Source organism: Anolis carolinensis, chromosome 1, assembly GCF_035594765.1.
Source record: "Anolis carolinensis isolate JA03-04 chromosome 1, rAnoCar3.1.pri, whole genome shotgun sequence".
Lineage (NCBI taxonomy): Eukaryota > Metazoa > Chordata > Lepidosauria > Squamata > Dactyloidae > Anolis > Anolis carolinensis.
The window spans coordinates 42,786,488-42,810,328 of record NC_085841.1 but is presented as its reverse complement, the minus strand read 5'-3'; the positions used below and the strand labels follow the sequence as shown (position 1 = coordinate 42,810,328).

The 23,841-nt window shown below is 40.0% G+C and overlaps 1 protein-coding gene across 3 annotated transcripts in view; it reads left to right on the top strand.

Moving 5' to 3' along the window:
• Positions 1–23,046, top strand: part of babam2 (BRISC and BRCA1 A complex member 2) — a 181,907-nt gene extending 158,861 nt beyond the window's left edge. For all 3 annotated transcript variants that reach the window (XM_062973353.1, XM_003217369.3, XM_008104698.3), the window contains one exon: positions 22,514–23,046. In XM_062973353.1, coding sequence (XP_062829423.1) covers positions 22,514–22,577 — 64 coding nt within the window. In that variant the 3' untranslated portion in view covers positions 22,578–23,046. The remainder of the gene's footprint in view (positions 1–22,513) is intronic.
• Positions 23,047–23,841: the final 795 nt, after the last annotated feature.

Here is a 23,841-nt window from a genome sequence, read left to right as displayed (position 1 = left end):
CGTGTCCCTCTTGGTTGGTTAAATCCTGCTTGGAGGGATTACGTGACCCGCTGCTGAAGTTAATAAACAGCTCCCTTGAGCAAGGAGTCTTTCCAGAGGGATTAAAAGAGGCGGTGGTCTCTCCTCTGCTGAAAAAACCAGATTTAGATCGTTTGGTTCCCTCCAGCTACCGCCCAGTTTCAAATCTTTCATTTCTGGGCAAGGTGATTGAGAGGGCAGTAGCGGTGCAGCTGCAGCAGTTCCTAGATGACACAGCCGGACTGGATCCTTTCCAGTCCGGCTTCCGTGTGGGGCATGGGACAGAGACTGTATTGGTTTCCATCACAGATCATCTCCGATGCCAGCTTGACCAGGGCGGGTCGGTGCTGCTTGTGTTATTGGATCTCACAGCAGCATTTGACACAGTCGATCACAATCTTCTGACCCACCGCCTTGCCGTTGCTGGAGTTAGGGGGACAGCTTTAAATTGGCTGGCCTCCTTTCTTCACAACCGTGGACAGCGAGTGGAGAGGGGAGGCCTGGTCTCTGAGAGGTCCCCTCTACATTGTGGGGTTCCTCAGGGGGCCATTCTCTCCCCTCTGTTGTTTAACATCTATATGTGACCACTTGCTCAGCTGGACCGAGATTTCGGGCTCGAGTGTTATCAATATGCTGACGACACTCAGCTTGTGTTAAAGATGGAGGGCCGACCGGAGTCTGTACCCGACAGTTTTCATCAGTGCCTCAAGGCCATTATTGGATGGTTGCGTTCCAGTAGGTTGAGGGTGAATCCAGCAAAGACGGAAATCCTATGGCTGGGCCGACCGGGCAGTGGGGATATCCAGTTGCCAACCCTGGATGGCGAAGTGCTACGCCCATCTCAACTGGTAAAGAGTCTGGGAGTCCTCTTGGACCCTTCATTGACGATGGAGGCCCAGGTCTCCGCCATTACCAAAACTGCCTTTTTTCATCTTCGGCAGGCTAGATGGCTAGCCCCCTATCTGTCTAGTGACAACCTGGCTACGGTGATCCAGGCTACAGTCATCTCAAGACTGGATTACTGTAACGCCCTTTACATTGGCCTTCCTGTGTCGGTGATCCGGAAGCTCAAATTGGTGCAAAATGCAGCTGCCCGGCTCCTTGCGGGAGTCCCGATAAGATGCCACATAACACCAATCTTACGGCAGCTGCACCGGTTACCAATTGAGCACCGGATCACTTTCAAAGTGATGGTGCTTACCTTCAAGGTCTTACATGGTCTAGGGCCAATGTACCTGAGGGACCGCCTCACTCCCTACAAACCCCAGAGATCCCTCCGTTCTGAGGACCAAGACCTACTGGAAGTCCCCAGTTTTAAGACTTTGCATCTAACTGCAACTAGACGCAGAGCCTTTTCAGTAGTGGCGCCATCTCTCTGGAACACCTTGCCACCTGAAGTTCGTGCCTTGCGGGAGTGGTTGGCCTTTCGCAGGGCATGTAAGACACACCTGTTTCGACAGGCTTTTGAGTTCTGTTGTTGATGTTTTAAAAGGTGCTTTTAGGGTGTTTTTAAGATGTTTTTAAAGATGTTTTTAAGATGTTCTTTAAATTGTTGATTTTAGCCGGTTCTTGTAAGCCGCTCCGAGCCCTAGGGGAGTGGCGGCATATAAGTTTGAAAAAAAAATAAATAAATAAATAAATAAAGATAGACAATATATTAGGATAAATAGGACAAATGTTGAGCAAAAACATCCACTTACTGATTTCTGTATGAAAATGAAAACTTGTCCAATGAACATTGAAAGACTAAAAATAGCTAAAGCATTATCTCTTGATATAAAGGTGGTTAAATAAGATATGGTCCATAGGTCTCAGAAAAATTAATATGCAATGTAAGAGTAAGAGGGGTCATAAAATAGGGCATGTTTGAGAGTACTTGAAGCTATTTATTGTTCTAGACAAAAATGAAAAATGAACGGCTCACAAAAGAACACGACACCAGCTTGGTGTTGCAAAACTTTATACTAGTGCTCAACATCTATCCTTTAAATGGAACTCTATCCACCTGGAATTCTACATACAAAGTTAACACCTACTTCAGACAGATTGTAAACTGCAGGAATACATCTCTAATTGCAGTTAAGCCTTTGATGGAGACTATGGATTTTACAAGAGTGTCGCTTTATTTCAAAGACTCTTTCACTCCCGGATTACTAATGAGTAAGAAGGCATAGCTAAATACTCTGGTAATCCTCCCTGCTACCAAGGAAACAAATTGGGAAAACAATTTCTAAAGTAGAAACACCTCAAAAAACAAAGCTTATATTGCTTTAGGCAAAACTGGACTTAAGCCTCCTTGGATCAAGACAGATTTTTGATAAAAATAATAACAATAATAATACTTTATTTATATACCATCCTATCTCCAGTGAACAATGACATCAGCAAACATTCAGTGCTGTACAACAAACCTATTTAGGGTTATGATTAAGATACAGTAGATACAGTATAAACAATATGTAAATATTTAGAAGATAATTAATAGTTATGGTGATTGATAGAAATAAGGTTTACGAGTTCGTGATTTGTGGAGGGTGGAAGGACGGAATAGAGAAAAAAGAAATCAAATTATAATATCTGTATACGAAGAAGGAATAGTATGTACATGATTGAAATTATTGTTATAGAAAGGGAAAGTATGAATGATGTGATGCAAAGAAAAGTATAAGCAATAACAGGAAGAAAAGCAGTACATGTTTTTGTTCCTGCTGAAATTCATATGCTTTTGCTCTGATATAATACCAAAATATACTAAACAAACTGGGAATATAGTAAGGAGAAAAAGGAGGGTGGTGTAGACTTGATGGTGGGGCACTGCACTAGAATAAGAACGCAGAATAAGAAAGGAATAGCATAAGGGCAGAGGAAGGCAGTAGAAAACAGTCACTTGGAATGTTTTTGTCCCAAAGTTTGCTTTGGCTTTAATGCCCTGTAAGAAAATAGAAGTACTGTATGGGTTAATAGGACATTTGTGCCCATGGTTAGTCTTACTCGCACAGCACAAAGGCTGCTTGTGCAGAAAAAGAAAATGCAAAGAGACAGCTGTAGGCCATCACACTGAAGCACACAGTTCATGGTGATCTGTGGTGGGCATAAAATACAGCTAATTATGGAAAACCAGTGTTCTTATTCCTGGTATAGATATAAAACAGACCTTGGATTTTGTTTCCATGGGAAAAATCTTGTGTTTGTCTCGTCTTAAGCAGGCATTCAGATCTGTGTAAACAGAACATACAGCTCCTCGGCCTGCAATTTTATGTAGGAATATTGTAAATAAAGCTTGCTTGTTGTTTGGGCACATAATACTTAACTGTTGGATGCATGCCGATTTAGTGTCTGTTCTCAGTTATGCTCTGCAATACCATAGGTTCCCTTGAGGCTTCAGCAAATGCAGGAGAAGCCGTTTTCTAGCCATCTTTCCTAGGATTTGTTCATATCAACCATATTGGAATTAAAACATACCACTTGTGCATATTCTACAAAGCCAGGCAAAGACAGGAAAATTGCTTCACCATTTTGAGAATGTTAATCTTGACTTGGAGAGGAAAGACAGGTTTCCAGATCTTCTGGGTGCAAAAACAAACTATGGGAAGGATATATTGTTTCAGAGATCAGAACGTACACAATTCTGGATCTTTTTTTCTGTATGCTCTTTCAGTAACTAAGAGAAACAACAAAATTGGTTAAATCAAACACAAAGAGACATATCTCAGACAATTGCCATCATGTGCCCTAATGTGCTGGTGCCTTCAAGATGTTATGCCAGGACATAGATAAAGAAATGGCACCCATCAAATACTGCACTGGCATTTTTTTTAACCTGAATACATGTTGAGTATCCCTAATTCAAAATACTTGGGGCTATACATGTTTCAGATCTCAGATTTAGTCACATTTTGTATTTGCATATATTGTAGAGTCTCGCTTATCCAACCTTCGCTTATCCAACGTTCTGTATTATCCAACATAGTTTGCCTTTTAGTAGTCAGTGTTTTTGTAGTCAATGTTTTCAATACATTGTGATGTTTTGGTGCTAAATTCGTACATACTGTAATTCCTACATAACGTGTATTGAACTGCTTTTTCTGTCAATTTCTTTGGTGCTTAATTTTTAAAATCATAGAATAATTTGATGTTTAATAGGCTTTTCCTTAATCCCTCATTATTATCCAACATTTTCGCTTATCCAACATTCTGTCAGCCCATTTATGTTGGATAAGTGAGACTCTGCTTGTACATACATAATGAGATATTTTGGAAATGGGACCCAAGTCTAAAAATAAAATCCATTTAACGTTTCATATAAACCTTATACACATAGCCCAACAGTAAGTAATGTGGTGCATGAAATTAAGTCTGTGTACACTGAATCATCAAAAAGCAAAGGTGTCACTAACTCAGCCTTCTATGGGGACAGTTTTTGATTTTGGAAATTCAGATAAGGTATGTTCAACTTGCATTTTATTTCCCAGCAATGCCCTTTAGATGTCACAGTCAAAGGATTTTTGGAATACTGTATTAGCAAAATAAAATTGGAGAATATAAAATGCCCCAAGAATGGATTCACTGGGTGACACTTTGCTATGTATCCTTTCATCTTGGAGCTCATACCATTTTTATGTTACACAATTCACAGACAAGAGAAGCTGCTGCATCACATTTTTTCGTAAATAACATGTAATGATATTTTTATGCTAAAAATCTGTGAAAATAGCTTGACTTATTAATTAAACACTGATAACTTAATTAGAGGTAATGGCACCATGATTTTCAAAGTACCTTTGAATAACCCCTGTATATACAAAGCCTACTCTAGCCTAAATCTACATATTTTAATTTCATGACATTGAAGAGAAATTGTAGCTACTAATGGGATAACATGCTGACATTCTGAAAGAATGACATTTTGATCAAGTACATTTCATTCTTTATTCTTAATCTCCTTGGTTCATAATTAGTATAACAGTTCTAGTAACAAAATCCCCTTTAATTAGATGCTCTTGTTGGGATAAATAGAAAGCCAATAGATCAAAAATGAATGTGGATGCTAGCCTGCAATAAAGCAACAATTTCCACTGCAGTGGAATTATTGTATGTTCATGACAGTGTGTGGCAGTACAATAAAGTCTGGCTAGTTGAATCACATTTTTCATGTACAACTCGAAAAGTGTCATCTTCGATAGCTGAGTGCAGCTCTTAAGACATGGTATGTTGATTTCTGACAGGTGCCTGCCAGGGATCTTCAGTGCTGTCATGCATAATATGGATTTCAGCCAAATTAGGAGGGCTGGGAAACTTATTTCTGGTCACTTCTCATTAAATCTTTGACTGTAGCAAAGGAAAAACAATGATTAAAGATGTAATACCATGGTGGGAGATGCATATGTAAAATTCCTGACAAAATAAAGAGTGTTCTAAATAATGAGCGGGTCATATCTAAAGACTGCACCTCAGTGTTGAATCTAGTGAAATTCTAGAGAGTAGAAGGATTTTGTTTATGAAATGAGATTTTATTACATTTAGGTTAATATTTATCTTGTATTAAAACATGTAATATTATACCTGCTTTTTATGAGTTGCTTCTTGTATGCAGAAATGGGTGATCTTTACTTATGTTTTTAACTTAAATATTGGAATTATTGGAATTAAATGTAATTTCTGCTTTGCTGAAGATAAACATTAGTCTGTGACTTCTTATATGGCAAACCCAGTTTGGACATTCTGGACCATATCCAGTATTGTGCTAGTAGTAAAAATGAATGGGGTGGCGTTGTTTCCCTGGCTCTTGTGCACCCACTAATAGAAGAGTTAGCATAACTAGTGGAAGCACCACCTCGACTAATGAAGTCATAATGAATTATACAGGGACTTGTGAAACAGCTTTTACTGCAACTAGTTTAATGGTGTTGAGATGGGGTAAGATTCAAAATAGTATACTGAAGAGTCCTTACTTACTAATGTTGCTTTTAATTTGAATTATAATACGGGAAGAGACAATGTTTCCAAAATAAATATATTGTATGTTCTGTTTTTTCACATGACAACTGTCATCAAAGCTCCTATCATTATAAACCATTGAGTCCACCAGTACAAAGGTTATAAGGAAAAAGAAAATTTGATAAGCAGAAATGAATATTTGACTCTAACTTCTAAAAGAAGGAAAGCAGAAATAATAATCTTTTCTAGGGCAAAAGGCCATCACCTGATGAAACTAAATGTATTTATATGTATTGAGGAAAATGTGAAGGAAATATAAATCTACTCCTTTGAAAGGCGAAATAGAATTCTATTGATACACCTGGAAGTGTTCTGTAATTTGGACTTTAAAACCAAGCCAGGGATTTGTTCTGTTACAAGTAAAATACTTATGACTGTTAAAACATTTAAGGAGTAAAAGAAGCCATAACATTTTTCATCTTAATATGTGATATGTTAAAATGGTTTAAGTAGATAATTTAACAATATGCCCAAAACTGTGTTTTAAAGCATGATAGTTTTGGCTATGGAGAATATTTAAAAGGAGATTCCACCTGAACATCAGGAAGAACTTCCTCACTGTGAGAGCTGTTCGACAGTGGAACTCTCTCCCCGGGGCCGTGGTGGAGGCTCCTTCCTTGGAGGCTTTTAAGCAGAGGCTGGATGGCCATCTGTCGGGGGTGCTTTGAATGCGATTTCCTGCTTCTTAGCAGGGGGTTGGACTAGATGGCCCATGTGGTCTCTTCCAACTCTACTATTCTATGATTCTATGATTCTATGAAAAGTATTAATACAACTGTGTAGTATTGATTGTGAGAAATGGGGATGTTAGTACAGGTAAAAGCATGTAAATCTAAAGACCCACATAACATATATCATTGCTGGATATTATTTTCTCTTGTTAAATGAGTTTTAGATTTGAATAATACCCAAAATGTTAAAATAGTAATCTGAATTTAGATTGATGCTAATGTGAATGAGTGGCTATTTTGAAGAATACTTGTATTTATTATTCAGTATATTTATCATATATGTGACCTTAGGATGTACATGAACTTTGCTTATTAGGTGAAAGTTAAACACAAGACTTTATGTTTGAGATCAGAGGGAGTATAATAACATTACAGCAATCCTGTTATGAAATTTGACCTATATATGAAACCACATATGAAAGGATAACTATTTGCAATGTTGTATTCACATTGTTTATCTGAATAAAACCTTTCAGAACTAGGCAACACTTTAAAAGGCTCTACATGTCTGAGTTTAAAAACAGACAAGTAAATAAAAGGCCTTCAAGTATATTGTTTTGTCCTATTCATGAAGAGATTGAAAAAGCATGCCTTTGATTTAGGATTGCAGACAAAGCAACTGTAACCTGAGGACACATGAACACAGTATTAACCAGTAACACTGGCAGACAAATCCCATGCACAAGGAAAGGGCATGCCACACAGTAGACCTCTTCCAAACTACTGCTGGCTTTCATAGCTTCATGGAGTACCTCTGAATGCAGATAAAGTGTATCATCTACTGTTTGAGGAGAAGGGTCCAGACCCATGCAGTTTGATTAATGGTTTACAAAGTTGTTTCCTATTTAATCTGTATCCTTTACGTAAATTTGTTACTGAGACTTAAGAGCCCAGCCAGCCATTATACCAAGACACTGTGCCTTGTTGGCTGTCTGTGTACCAGGAATGTCCATGGGCCACTCGTGACAACCACCCCCCCCCCAGTCTTTTTTGACCCTGATGTGTGTGTGTGTCACATAGCCCATGGACATCACTTTACCACATGTCAAAATTTGGGGGCATTTTAATGGGACATGCTTTGTTTAGATTAGGGCAGATGTTTTTCAAAGACAGAACAGCACCATACCTGGTTTACAGACCAGGTGACCTGGCTCTCTAATGCTGCTCTGGACAACATGATAATATTACTGTCATACAAAAAATATACTCATTCCTCCATCATCATTTTAGAAATTATGTTTATGCATAGGGAAAAATATGCTTTTCTTGTGTCTGAGATGTGATAACAAATACAGTTACAATTTTCTTTCGCTTAAATTCCATTATTTCTCCAATTTGTTCAGTCAGGCTTTCAGTTTGTCCTAACACAGTTATCAGCACAGTCTTGTGCTGGAGTTAGTGGCAAAGTGGTTCTGATACCTTTTCCATGGTGAAAAGTACATTGACTTCATTCCTTCTTCCCTGCAGCCATGACGACCTCTGTTTGCTGCTTCAACAGCTTGTTAGGATATGTTCCTACATGGGTTTTTTTCTTTTGACATTTAGGTTTAGGTGGATCTGTAATTGGCTAAGTGAACGAACCCAAAGGGTGCTCACCAATGCTTCCTCTTCACCCTGGACAGAAGTGATGAGTAGAATGCCACAGGGTTCCATCCTGGGCCCAGTTCTGTTCAACATCTTTATTAATGACTTAGATGAAGGGTTAGAAGGCATGATCATCAAGTTTGCCGATGACACCAAATTGGGCGGGATCGCTAATACTCCAGAAGACAGGAGCAGAATCCAAAACGATCTTATCAAATTAGAGAGATGGGCCAAAACTAACAAAAGGAAGTTAAACAGGGACAAATGCAAAATGCTCCACTAAGGCAGAAAAAATGAAATGCAAAGATACAGAATGGGGGATGCTTGGTTCGACAGCAGTAGTGTGAAAAAGATCTTGGAGTCCTCGGGGACAACAAGTTAAAAATGAGCCAACAATGCGATGCGGCAGCAAAAAAGCCAATGGGATTTTGGCCTGCATAAATAGGAGTATAATGTCTAGATCCAGGGAAGTCATGCTACATCTCTATTTTGCCTTGGTCAGATCACTCCTGGAATACTGTGTCCAATTCTATGCACCGCAAGTGAAAGGAGATGTTGACAAGCTGGAATGAGAACAAAGCCCTATGAGGAGCGGCTTAAAGACCTGGGCATGTTTAACCTGCAGAAGAGAGGGCTGAGAGGAAATATGATGGCCATGTATAAATGTGTCAGGGGAAGTTATAGGGAGGAAGGAGCAAGCTTGTTTTCTGCTGCCCAGGAAACTACGACGCAGAACAACAATTTCAAACTACAGGAAAGGAGATTTCACCTGAACATTAGGAAGAACTTCCTAACTGTGAGAGCTGTTCAGAAGTGGAATTATCTGTGTGGTGGAGGCACCTTCTTTGGAGGCTTTTAAGCAGAGGCTGGATGGCCATCTGTCGGGAGTGCTTTGAATGCGATTATCCTGATTTTTGGCAGGGGGTTGGACTGGATGGCCCACGAGGTCTCTTCCAACTTTATGATTCTATGATTTAACCCCTTTGCCTTGATCACTTGAGTTGTATTGCTACTTATATAACTAAATAGGTTGAAATCCCCTCTTTCATTTTATAATTCCTTCTCTACCATGTGTCTGTGGGTCAGTGCATCTGGGGAGGTGGCAACCCTGTCGTTGAGAGCATCCTATTATCTGTCTTTTGTGCTTTTAAATGTTAATTACTGGGAGTTGTACAAAACAGCCAGCCAGACTACGTGTGGTCAGGGAAGGGCTGGTCCTCTCCTCGTCAAATGCCCAAGAACAGACTGCTGTGGGTGGCAAGCATTTTCAAAACAAGTTTTCTTTGTTTCAAGACAAGTTGCAGCAAGAATAGGGAACTATAAAGCCTTTAGAATTACCAGTCTGAGCTTCAAAAACTGTATCGTCAGAGGGTTTTACAAGAATTTGGATACACTTTGTGGCCACATTGTTGACATCCTTTATGTAACATGACATTATTATGAATTGGCAACATCATAATTATAGTCTGAGATGAATAGGTCAAAGACATAGAGTCTTATGATCTCTGCCTGGTCTTTCTTTTTGAGCTTAGGTTTAGGTTTTTGTGGTGGAGAATGGAACAGTTCTGTTGATTTTTCTTTTGATTTTTTTTTATTATTATTATTTTTTGCCCCTCTATATGAACTATTTTGATTCGGGAATTTTTGATCTGAAATGAAAAGGAATTGACATTCAAATGCTGTCCATAGATATGTTTCCATAAATCAAGATTGTCAGGTATCTTAAGATGAATAGAAATGCTTGATAAGAAAGTATGCCATTAGAAGGCTTTAATATTTCTGAAAGCCATTTTGGACTTCTTTTTCACACACATCTTCATTTTGTTCCCCAGCCCCTGACCGCATCACTGAAACTAATGTAGCGACAGAATTTGTAATTATTATTATTGGGATGTTTTGAGAAGCCAGTCGATGAAAAGAAATATGGGCCAATAAACAGTAGATGCCCTGTTGCACTTACTGTAGAACTAAAGAAATCACTAAATAAAATAATCAGATTAATTTTTTGACCTATTAAAATTCATATTGCTTTCCCAGTCAATCCCACTAGCAGCAGCAACCTGTTACTATGCCTATAGTTGCACCTGAGACCCTAAACAGGCCAGTGTGGTACATATACCTTTGTTACACCCCCCTTGTATACTGTAGCTCACTACATGGGTTCTACCTTTGAGTATTCAGAAACTTCAACTGGTCCAAAGAGCTGCAGCCAGGTTGCTAACTAGGGCTGATACAGGCCGCACAAGACCCCTTGGTTGCTACAGCGCCACTGGCTTTCAGTCTTTTGTAGGCACAATTCAAGATCCAGTAATCTATATATATAAAAGGATAAAGTTGTTTGCACAGTGACTATAACAACAAAACTAAACGTCCCAGAAATACGAAACTTGGTAACACAACGCAAAAGCCTTGCCTCCCGGTTGTAACAACACAACCACACCACAAAAACCACAATCCGGACGCACAAAACTCACAACAACGCATCGTGACTATAACAACACAACTAAACGCCCCAGAAATACGAAACTTGGCACACAACTAAACACCCGAGAAATACTAAACTTGACAACACAACGCAAAAGCCTTGCCTCCCGGTTGTAACAACACAACCACACCACAAAACCACAATCCGGACCCACCAAACTCACAACAATGCATTGTGACTATAACAACACAACTAAATGCCCCAGAAATACGAAACTTGGCAACACAACGCAAAAGCCTTCCCTCTCAGTTGTAACAACACAACCACACCACAAAACCACAATCTGGACCCACAAAACTCACAACAACGCATCATGACTATAACAACACAACTAAACGTCCCAGAAATACAAAACTTGACAACACAATGCAAAAGCCTTGCCTCCCGGTTGTAACAACACAACCACACCACAAAACCACAATCCGGACCCACAAAACTCACAACAATGCATTGTGACTATAACAACACAACTACATCGGATGGCCATCTGTCTGAGGAGTTTGGGTGGGGTCTTCCTCCATGACAAAAAGAAAGAAAGGGGTTGGACTGGATGCAAACTACAAATCCCAGCACCCCATGGCATGGAGTCCATGCATTTCAATTAGAGGCCTCTTCCTTCTCCCTTTCCCCGCCATCCAACCCACTGACCCAGTTCCGTGGCTCCGCAGGCAGGAAAGGCTGGGATGGATAGAACGAAGGAAGGAAGGAGGGAAGAGAAGCGAAGGAACGCCAAGAACAAGAGCCCTCCCTCTCTGCCCGGAAGGCCAAGAGCAAAAGGGAGAGAAAGACCATTGATCCGGTTATATTTACCCTCCTTTTTGACCAGTGTGTTCTTATCAGAGAGCTCAGGATCGGAGCAGAGAAAGGGAACAGCATAGGAATAAAGGAAACAAGGAGAGCACCCACTCTATCTATCCATCCACTCATCTATCCATCCACTCATCCACTAATAATAAACACCTACACAGGCAAGAATCAGCCATGCACTGAGGCTACAAGGCCATTCAGTGCTCATCCACCTCCCCAATCCCTACATTCACACTTGGCCTCCAAAAAAACAATTACAATAATAACAATGACAACAACAACAATAAGAATCAACACCATCACAGGCAAGAAGCAGCCAGGCACTGAGGCTGATAAGCCAGTCAGTGCTACACTGGGCCTCCAAAAAAACAATACAGTAGCATCTAACTTATCCAACCTTCATGACCACTACAACAACAACAACAATAATAAACACCTACACAGACAAAACAAAAAAAAACTATTGTACCACAATAAAAATATAAACCGCACTCAGCAGAATCAGACATCACGATTAACAACAAACCAAAGACAACAGGGATCTCAAGCAATTATCAATCAACACAAAAATTGAAGAAGGTAACAGACTTCAAATACTACTACTAATGTGAGTATAAAGAAGGGTGGAGGTCACCGCATAAATACAATCTAATGTAGACTGACCAACACCACCAGACTAAGCCACAACAACGCGTGGCCGGGCACAGCTAGTAACTTATATAACTCTTTATGTATCAGGCCAGGCAATTTGGCAGATCACATCTCCCAGTATGAACCTGCCTGTGCAGGTTTTTCTCTTGGTCCTACCACCATCACAAACTAGGTTGGTGGGAACGCAAGAGGTAACCCTCGACTCTGAAATTCCTTGCTTAGGGAAGCTAGAAAAGTCCCCTCTCTGGTGTCCTTCCAATGGCAGACTGAAACCTTTCCTTTCAGGGAGTTTTTTGTAAGAATAATGTTTTAAAGACTAACCCAGGGCGTGTTGTTTGGTTTTTTAAAAATACATTAATAGGTTTTTAAGGTTTTAACTTTTTGTTTTTAATAGTTGTGATGTTTAATCTTATTGTAGGTTTAAAATGGTATATTGTATAGTTTTTAGTGTTCTGATGATGGTGAGAATAAGAATCTTTTTCCTCCTCAGCTCCACTTTCTGTTTTTCTAAGCAGTGCCCTGCCTCTTGGTTCATCATTCCCTGGCCTCCTACGCCACATACCTCCCTCATATCCCATGTTCTTTGTCCAGTGTCTTCTGCATATGCCCCATGTGCCCCACCCATTTGCCCTGCCTTTAGGATATTTTCTATTCACCTATTTTACAACCTCTGTGTTGCTAGCAACAATGTTCCACTGTTACTAATCTCCATCTAACTGCTTTCTCAAACCAAGCTATAATATTCTAATTTCCACTCGGGAATGGATACTGGCTATGGTTCCTAGGATTCATATTATCATCCTTTCCACTAGCAGATAGATTATTTGCATATATTTTGTTGCAGGAACCCCAAATGAAATAGATAATTGTCCCAAGATAAGATTGTAAGGCAGTGGTTCTTAACCTGTGGGTCCCCAGATATTTTGGCCTTCAACTTCCAGAAATCCTAACAGCTGGTAAACTGACTGGGATTTCTGGGAGTTGTAGGCCAAAACATCTGGGGACCCACAGGTTGAGAACCACTGTTGTAGGGCATCCATTGTGATCTTATAGAACAAAAGGATTGATCAGTGACAGGGGCATTTGCCTACATGCTTATGTTAGTCATCTGGGAAGTGAAGGTCAGACCTTCTTCCTAGCTTTTTCCCAGTATTCAATGGTCAGATGGAGATTTTGAGTGTAGCTCCAGTACTAGCCCCTGTCACTGATCAACTAAAGATCTGTGTCCCAACACATTCCAGCTGCTCTTGCACATCTGGTGAAGAAAAAAAGAGCCACTGCTTCCACCGTAAGCTTCCCCCTGTCAATTCAGTATATATCACCAACAGGATTCTAGTCTGTATGTTACATAATGTTGATGACAAACAACTCTGCAGTTTATTTTATACTTGAAGTCTGTCACATGTTATTGAAAATGAGGTTAAAGTCAGACTGTACACGTGATGAGTTGTCTGCTCTAGGTGATGAGTTTACACTTCAGACTAAACCTCTTCCAACTATCTCTGGACAATCGCATAGTATTTTTCTTCTTTTTGTGATGACACTTCTTGGCATTTGAAGCACTGGGGGAGCTGCATCAATAGGCTTAGCAGATAGACAGCTCCGAGGGTCTTGCTGAAGAATATGTATTAGAGGTATGGGACAGAAGATTTCAAACCACTTCTGGAGTGTTTTTTAGAGTCATTACTCTAAAAATGAACAAACATGACTTAGAAGTGTTCAGAAATATTTTGCTTGAGATTCTGAATATCAACTCATTCAAGCACAAGAGGTTTAGTAAATGCGTATGTCTAGTAACTAACATCTACTTCAACATCTAATTTTGTGCTTCCTTTCAGTCGATTCCAGCATTTGCTTATATTGAATTTTCCCATGAAAGGTTGTTCAGACCCACTTAGACCATTTCCTGGGCAGCATGGATTACTTGTTGTGTCAGTTTTAGATTTTTGAATGTGTTGAATGGTTAAAGAGAGGTGGGGTTTTTTTATGACAAAGAAGTTTCCCATCCCCCTCCCAACAGCATTTAGAGAATTATATTCACTATTCCTTGATAACAGCTCGCTAATGGGAGCTTTTCCAAAGACTTTGTTCTTGCATTATATCACACTAGAGACAGAATATGATGTCTTTCTTTTAACCTCTGTCTGTTGTTAATTATAGTGAGACAATCCATTCAGAATGTTTCCCTCTTTCGCAGAGCACTAGCCAGCTTTTCTTTCCTAGCAGCAGAAACACTTGATATCACCAGCACATAATTTCCCACGCTTTGTGTGTCATTTCATATTATTTGACCACATACCTTGCTCTGTTTTCTTTTAAATTACATTAGAGTGATTAAAGTTACACATAGATTATGTACAGTGTTTGGAACATGTTGTTATTTTAATTTGTTGGCTTTGAATGATTTAAAGATAAAAACAATAGACATCGCAAGCATTTTGTGCTATAAAAAGAATACTTTCATGTGCATATCACTTCTTGGATCAGCAGCCATAGTTTAAATTGCATGCTCATTTTAGGTATGCATCTGAGTGTGGATATTGCCATATTCTGCTGCTTTCAAAGGGTGAATGTTTGAATATATGTTGAAGGTAGTCGATGACTGCATAGAAATGTAAAGTCAGGCTACATGTATACACTATCAAGCCATTTTGAAGGACAGAAACAACATAATGAGACACCACTGGAGCAGCTGAATGCTTTGTAATCGATAATCATATAGTTGGGAGCAGATTTAATATAAGTCAAATTGGCATCACATAGAAAGATTGTGCAAATATCACAGGGAAATTGTAGCATGGCAAACTATCAGAGAATACAAGAGATCAATTCCTCAGGTGGCAAGGAAGCAATCCATGTGATGGCAGCCTGTTAGGAACTCCTATATATACTAATGTGTAAGTCTAGACATTTTAGTAAAAATATCACCCCCATAAATCTGGGTCAACTTAGTCAGGGGTCAATGTAAACTTTCATTTTTAAAAAAGGAACCATCCCCTTCTCTGAGGCAAGAGCTTATTCTGTCGCAGGAGAATCTAATGAACTGCTGATCCTTTCTACTTTCTCTATTGCAGTTCCATTTCTGGCTGTTTTGAATGTCTGGTGGGAAAATGGCAGTGGAGGTGGCTAGGAGCTTCTGGCCCCTGGGTGATGCTGCTGCTTTTGCCTCTTCGCAGAATGGATTTGTATTATCTTAGTGCTGCCTTCCCCTGCTACCTCCCACACAAATTGTGCAGCTACCATATACTGTAGTTCCCTCCTCATCCATTCAGCCTTTGGGGTGAATGCAAACAGTTATGCCTGTCAGGTAAAGACTTTGGCATCATTTTTCTTTGATTCATCATTTACATTCTTTTTTACACACTCCTAAGCTTTATCCTCAATATTTTCACGAGTCATATCAAAATCTGTATTTTTGGTCTCAGAACCTGCCCTCAACTTCTACATGCAGTCAACTTATATATGTGTACAGGCAGTTCCAGTTACAAGCATCCGACTTACAAATGACCCATAGTTAAGAACAGGGTTGAGACAACAGGAAATGAAAGAAATCTATCCCTAGGAAGGGAAATTCATTCCTGAAAGTTATCATGGGGAAAAGGTGTCTCCACTGAAGCCTTATCACCAATCCACAACAAGCTAAAATTTTCAAAATCCAATTGTCACAGAGATGGAAAGCAATGTGGAATTTGAACAGCGGCACAGACAGCAAAACAAACACCACAGGGGTGTTTCCTTCCTTATGCTATCCAAAGATAGATAGATAGATAGATAGATAGATAGATAGATAGATAGATAGAGATAGATATAGATAGATATTGGGCTGGAGTTACACTTAAAAATGTACCTGTTCTGACTTACAAACAAATTCAACTTAAGAACAAACTTACAGAATCTATCCTGTTTAGACCTTCGGAACTACCTGTATATATGGAAGCATCAGCTCCACATAAAACTGATTAACATTTAAAGAATAGATGTTACATTACCAGAATTTCTTTGTGTATGACATATACAGAAAATGTATTTCTTATTTCTTGTCTAGGTTAAGGTTGGTTTTGTTATATTCACAGCAGTCTTTTATATATCATAGTGAACATTCACAAAAACTGTTTCCATCTGTTCGAGGGCAGTGGCCTCTTTAATCCAGATTTATTTCCTAGTAATAGAAAGACTCCATTTCAGCTACCCGCATCTCATGCATACCAGATGGTAACTAGGTGAACTGGTGTCCTTTGTTCCCAAGTTGTTAGAAATTCTATTATTTTATAATTGAGATCCCCTGTGTGTCCCCTCCCAATTTTCCATACAGAAAGTCTTAACAAATATTGTCACTTTTTGTTTTTATTATAAAATCAGGAAATTTGTCCTATTAACAGTGGTGATAACTCTTTTGCTGTATTTACTATGTGTGCTCTCATTTTTACAAACTATGAATTTGCATCAGTTCTAAGTTTACTAAAGCTTTCACCTAGAGAAAAATAGAAAAGTACCGTATTTTTCGCTTTATAAGACGCACTTCCCCCCCCCCCAAAATAGAGGGGAAAAGTCAGTGCGTCTTATAAACGCAATATGACCTCACGTGGGCGGAGCTAGAGGGGTTGTGTGGTTACCTGGGTGACCTGGGGAGCGCCCCCCTGAGGGGAAGGGACGCGACTTGTTTTCCCGCCTAAGAAGAAGAGGAGAGTTTGGGAGGCGCCATTGAGCCCGTTTCCTTGGCTCTGGGAACTGAGAGTGAGTGGGGGGAAGGGGCCGTCCTCCTCCTCCTCCTCCCCCCCTGGCTGCTGAGGGCGGGCCTCTCTCGCTCTCTCTCGCCTTCGCCTCCCTCCCTTCCCTCCGAGGCAGAAGAGGCCTGAGCCGCCGCCTGGATTTCTCGGAGTAGGCCCCGCAGGAGGCGCTGGCGGCGGGAGGCGCCCCTCGCTTGTCGCCGCCGCCGCTGCGCCTGCCTTCTCCTCCTCCCCCCTCGAGGCCGAGCAGCCGCCATCGCCAGGAAGCCAGCGGAGGAGGAGGAGGAGGAAGGGCTAGGCATGAACCACCGACCCCCACAGCAGCCGGCGGCCTCGGCGGGGAAAATGCCCGCCCCGCAAGCGCCCGCCAGCGGGGAAGATGCGCTGCTCCCGGGCCGGCGGAGGAAGCTGGAGGCATTTCACAAGAACGTGTGGGTCATCTTTTAGTTCAAATTATTTTTCCCCATTTTCCTTCTCTGAAAACTAGGTGCGTCTTATCATCAGGTGCGTCTTATAAAGCGAAAAATACGGTATTTTCAAAGTACAACCTTATAGGCTTATACTTTCTCCCACACAAGCTGACCTGTGTTCCATAAACCTGAGAAAATTGTTCTGTAACAGTAACCAAGCAGTATTGTTTGTGTTGTTCTCTAACCAAATATATTTGTTTCTTAAAATTTCATTTTTTTTAAAGGGAGCAATTGTCACATAGTTTTATAGGAAAGAAAAAGAATACTATATAAAAGTAAAAAGAAACATATACTGTCACCTGTTACCGTTCATAATTTTGAAAAATACCACTGAACATTTTTGTTTTACCTTTCTTATTCTCGTATTCTGCATATTGATTAATTTATTTTTCACCTATATTCTGGTCAGAAAAAACTTGAAAACACACAACATCAACAAAATCCAAGGACACCACCATGTCTTTCCCACTAGAGGAAGTGGATTTACCAACTCTCTTTTTAAATCATATTATTATTATTAATAATAATAATTATTATTATTATTATTATTATTATTATTATTATTATTATTATTATATTTATATCCTGCTTTTTTTCTTCACAAGGAGACTCAAAGTGACTTGCATTAAAAGCATTTCAAAACAATTTGAAATCTAAAACTATACAAATGTTAAAAGAGAATTCAATATAAATGGGATTAAAACATTCTCAGTTAAAATTAATAAAAACATCAAACCTAAAAACCACAGCACTCTTTGGCTCAATCTTAAAAGCCTTCTTCTTTAAAAACCTGCTTGAATCAAAAGGTTTTAGCCTGCCACCGGATGAACATCAGGGAAGGGGCCATTCTGGCTTCCCTGCGCAGAGAGTTCCCGAGTTATGGGGCAGCCACCGAAAAGGCCCTCTCTCATTTCCACCCACCGAGCTTGAGATGGAGGTGGGACCGAGAGATCCTGAAGATCCCAGGGCCCAGGCAGGTTTGTACAAGCAGATGCGGTCAGCCAAATGGCCAGGATCTGAGCCATCTAGGGCTTTAAAGGTCATAACCAGCACTTTGAACTGTGCCCGGAAACAGGCTGGCATCCAGTGGAGCTGCTGTAACAGGGAGTGTCCTCTCCCTGTTAGCAACCTAGCTGCAGCTCGTTGGACCAGCTGAAGTTTCCAAGCACTCTTCAAAAGCAGCCATACATAGAACATGTTATAATAAACCAGACAGGATATAACTAAGGCGTGTACCACTGTGGCCAGATCTGGCTTCTCAAGGAACTGGAGCAATTTGCGCACAAGTTTTAATTGTGCAAAGGCATTCCTGGCCACCACAAATACCTGGACCTCCAGGTTCAGTGTCGAGTCCAGGAGGACCCCCAAACTGTGGACTTGTGTCTTCAGGGGGAGTGTAATCTCATCCAGATCAGGCAGGATCCCTATTTCCTGATCTGCCTTGCAACTGACCAGGAGCACCTCTATCTTGTCTGGATTAAGTTTCAATTGGTTTGTCCTCATCCAGTCCATTACTGATGACAGGCACTGATTTAGGGTCAGAACAGCTTCCTTGGCTTTAGGTGAGAAGGAGTAGTAAAGTTGGATGTCATCCACATATAGATGGTACAATACTCCAAACCTCTGGATGACCTCTCCCAGTGGTTTCATGTATATGATAAAAAGCATGAGGGACAAAAGGGAAATCTATTTGAACCCCCAGGGTTGTCCTAGCAATACCTTCTGGGTACATCCCTACGGGAAGAAATGGATCCACTGTAAAACAGTGCCTCCCAGTCCCATCCCAGCGGGATTGCCCAGAAGAATACCATGAAGGATACCACTGAAAGGTCCAGGAGAATCAACAGGGACACACTCCCACTGTCCAGTTCTCTGTGTAGGTCATCCATCAAGGTGATTCAAGCTGTCTCTGTTCCATGGCCAGGCTTGAAACATGGCCAGGCTTGAAATTGAAATGGGTCTCACAACTGCCTCTTTTAGGCAAGTTGGAATTTTGCCTTGTTCCAAGGAGTCATTGACAACCACTTTCACCCACTCTGCCGGTCCCCCTCCGGCCTGTTGATCAGCCAGGAGGGGGAAGGATCTAGAATACAAGTGGTAGTTCTCACCTCTCCAAGGAGCCTGTCCACATCCACATCCTTATTTGGTGACTCTGTTCTAGTTGGGAATAACAATTAGATGTAGCCTTTACTATTAAGAAGGTGATTAAGACTAGTACCCAGTGGGTATGTGGATAGCTGAGTATTTGGAAAATTGTTGACACATTCTTGTAAATATAGAACAGTGGGGGAAGCTGTCCATCTGCCATTCTGTAGAATGTTAAAAAGCAGCTGATCGTCTTGTTTGATTGGGTATTTAGTTCTATTTTTCTTGAATAAAATAGAATATTTCAATGTCTGTAGTGTGCTTTAGATAGAGGAAATCATAAAATTGCTAGAAAGTAGAACAACTTACCTTTTGGTATGTAGCAATTGTGTGATTCCTTGATTACTCAGGTTTATCACCCTCTACCATTAAGATGAATAATTGGAGTTCAGTAGCTGCTAAATTCCCTGTACAGATTGTGACATTCAGTACTATTTTTCTTTTATTCACTTCAGGCATGCTTGGTATTGAATATTGCATTAAGAAATGCCTGGCATTTTTGGCATGTTTGATCATACTAGTCATTGGAAATAATAAACCGAAAATATAATTTACAGCTACCTTCTTTCCAGAAATTTGCTCAGAAAGATGTTGCTGGAAAGAGAAATATGCATATGTTAAAATAATTTTCCTACAAAAAACATAGTATAATGGCAGAAGAAAGGGAACCTTTTATCTTTCCAACTTTGTTTTTTAAACTGAATCCTACAAATTGTATTAATTAATTTATTTTGGTGTTGTTACACAGTTGCAAAATGAAGCACATTAATGACAAAGTTTCATGGGGAGGTCATCTTGAAATTATTTGGATTATTTTGCCTAATGTGCTCAAGCGTTCAATGAATGAACTTTCGAGTTTTTAAGATTCTGGATTAACAAGGTTTAGTGAATGAAAGGACATTACCTCGGTGCATGGTAATGTTTTGTTATTGTTTATTGGTTTTTATGATGTTTTAAATGTTTTTAGTTTTTAATGCCTTTTGTATTGTATTGTTGATGTGATAGCACTGTGTTGCCAATTTGTAAGCCGCCCTGAGTCCCCCAGGGGAGAAGGGTGGGGTAGAAATACCGGGAATAAATAAATAAATAAATAATGGGCAAAATGCAACATTTGTTGTGTGCCTTCATGTAATTTCCACCTAACATTAGGAAAAACTTCCTAACAGTAAGAACTGTTTGCCAGTGGAATAAGCTGCCTTGGAATGTGATGGAGTCTCCTTCTCTAGAGGTTTTTCGACAGAGGCTGGACGGCCACCTGTCAGTAGTGCTTTGATTATGTGTTATTGCATGGTAGAATGGGATTAGACTGGTTGTCCTTGTGGTCTCTTCCAACTTTTTGATTCTATAATGTCCAACTTATGGCAAGTCTACGGTGAATTTAGCACAAGGGTTTTCTGAGATTGAATGTATGACTTGCCCAGGGTCATAAACTGGGGAGTCACACTCTGATATTGGGAGTCATAGCCCAATATTCAAACCAATACACCACAATCCTCCTTTAGGCAAGCTGGGATTCAGTTTGGTTCTAAGGAGGCATTGACAACACCCTTTACCCTGCCAGGAAGGCCATGTGTGTTGGCTCTCACCTCTCCAAGGATCCTGCCCACAGCCTCAGGCTGCACAAACTGAAATCCATTGATACTGGGCATAGCAGGAGCCACTATTACATCCACTAGAGTTGTGAAAACAGAGCCTAAACCTTTAAAATGTTTAGATCATGTATTCCATAGCTCCAGGGTGGATACATTGGGCATAAAGCATATTCTCCTTAAATGCAAACTAGCTTTCTCCTATTTAATGGCAGCAGAGCCGAAAGGTCTGCCAGTGTATTACAGGGAATTGAAGGCTAGGCACAGATAAGCAGCCTGAAGGTAGCCAATCTGCTGTGAGATGGCACTGGAGTTACTTGCTGCACCCCTCAAGCCTCAGTGGCCACCTCTGCTCAAGGAGGGACAGAATAGCACACAATTAAGACCTTCTCATGCAGGGAAGCATCAGATGCCTTCTTCCTTGCGTTTTAAAAAGCAGTAACCACGAACACACACAACTGGGAGTTATGTGAGTGTAGTATCATCATTGGATCCTGGCCAGTAGGCTCTAATTATACCTAAAATTGTTCTAAAATTCCAATGTGTTCCCTCAGTATATTGATTTAACTAATCCCTTTAATATTAGCTCTCTCTGTAACTGCCCTGATCTGAGATTTATCAGATCCATAGTATAGTTTGCAACCAGCTGTGCTTTTTTATTCCTCCTTGACGGTTCATATCTACTAAGTACTGGTGGCCTGTCAGAACATGGATAAATGTGATTACTCTAGAAGCATGGTGAGAACGGAAGATAACAAAGGCTTCCTACTACCTGACACTGATAGGCATTGGTTAGTATGTCAGTTTCTGAAGTCTTTCAGAGAAGAGTATACGTTTCATGTCCCTCTCTGCTGAATACTGCTCTGCATAGAATAAAGGAATCAGGCTATTAAATATGAGCTGTAGAGAAAGGAAAAGAGTAGTATGTAGTGTGCATTACCCATATTCCTGTTTCATTAGGAATGGCAATAGATTTAGTAACAAAATAGCAACAAAGACTGCAAGCATTTCCACAAAACAAGGAAATTCACTGGACAATTGTGATTCAGCATATCCCTTGATTTTTTGTTTCCTTTTAAAATAATACAAATATATCCTTCTCTTACAGCAAAGATATCCATGATCCATTATCTGAGGAAGCAATGTCATGCTGTTGTATTTGATCAGGACAGGCACTGGCAGAGTGCAAAACGAATCGGAAAAGCTCTTAATTCCTAGGCATGCATGTTTTAGAAGATTTTGTCCATGCACGGCAATTGTATTTTTCGTCTGATCTTTACTAATATCAACTCTTTTATTCTTCTCTCAGGGCATATTTCAAAACATTTGTCCCCCAGTTCCAGGAGGCAGCCTTTGCCAACGGAAAGCTCTGAAGGGAAACAAAGGGCAACCTTATCCTGAGATGATGCCAAACAGATTCTTACATCCACATACTTGTCAACAGACTGCAGGATGACTTCCTGAAATCAATTGGCCTTCAGTCTCTGATGGTGTTTTGTTTTTCTGTTTTATGTGTGTGGTTATTTGGGAAGGGATATTCGATAGCATTTTGGGGAGGGAATGTCTCTGGAGCATCTTTCGTTCACCACCTAGTGAATTAGCTCTGTACAAGTGGCAAGGGCCTTGGTTGGTTCATATACATTTTAATTTGTGGAATTTTGCTATATGTAAACATGTTTTCTATGTTCACGCTTGACTGAAATTAAAAAAAGAAAAGAAAAGGATCAATGTGGTTTTTTTTCCTGTGATTCTTTATTTGTACAGTTCTTTTTGTACCAGTTTGATACTTCTGTGATTTTTTTTGTTTGCTGTTTAAAAACACCTATAAAAACAATTAGTCAATTGCTGTGTTTATGCCTTTTCAGTTATTTGTGTTCAAGGTTAATGTCCACATGAGCCTGAAAAAATACAAACAAATTAACTTCTTGTTGCTGCAGCAGTGAACTTGGTGGTACATTGCTCCAGTACCTTTGCTTGGGCGTCCCCCTTATTATAGAATTCAGCCTCATAATTCTACTTGTTAACTGTTTTCCAATTTTTAGGTCTCATCTGATGATTTCAACAAAAGAATGTCTGCTATTTGAACACATATTGTCAAACAAGCAGCGTAAGTTATGACAGTGTGATAGTGTCTCTACCTAATTTTTCAGTACTGATGAAAAAAACGTAAATCTACTGTTCAAACAGGTTTATAACTTCAAAAGATGTACCAGTTCCTTTATTAATAGATACTGTGTAGTCATTGAACATAAAACCTGCTGTTTAAAGGACTTTACGAGAAAATCTGACTGGATGTATCACTCTTTCTACTACAGAAATAGTACATTCAGCGTCACAACCATTTATTTTTCCTTTCCTGCGATATATTTAGGCAAGGCACTTGTCTCTGACTATCCATGGAGTAACTTCCCCTATTTTGCAAATAGCTCAGGGTACTTTCCAAAAAGGAATGAAATACATTGCTTTTCCAAATAACTTTTGAAAACATACCTTGGTTCTGCTGTGATTTAAGGAAGTACAAGCAGTCCCACAAGATAGGTTATGTAGGTTTATTCTTATGTTAAATTTCATCTCATTTCTGTCCCTGTGATAATTGGATTTTGAACAATTTGGCCTGTTGTAGAAACAAGTTTGGTG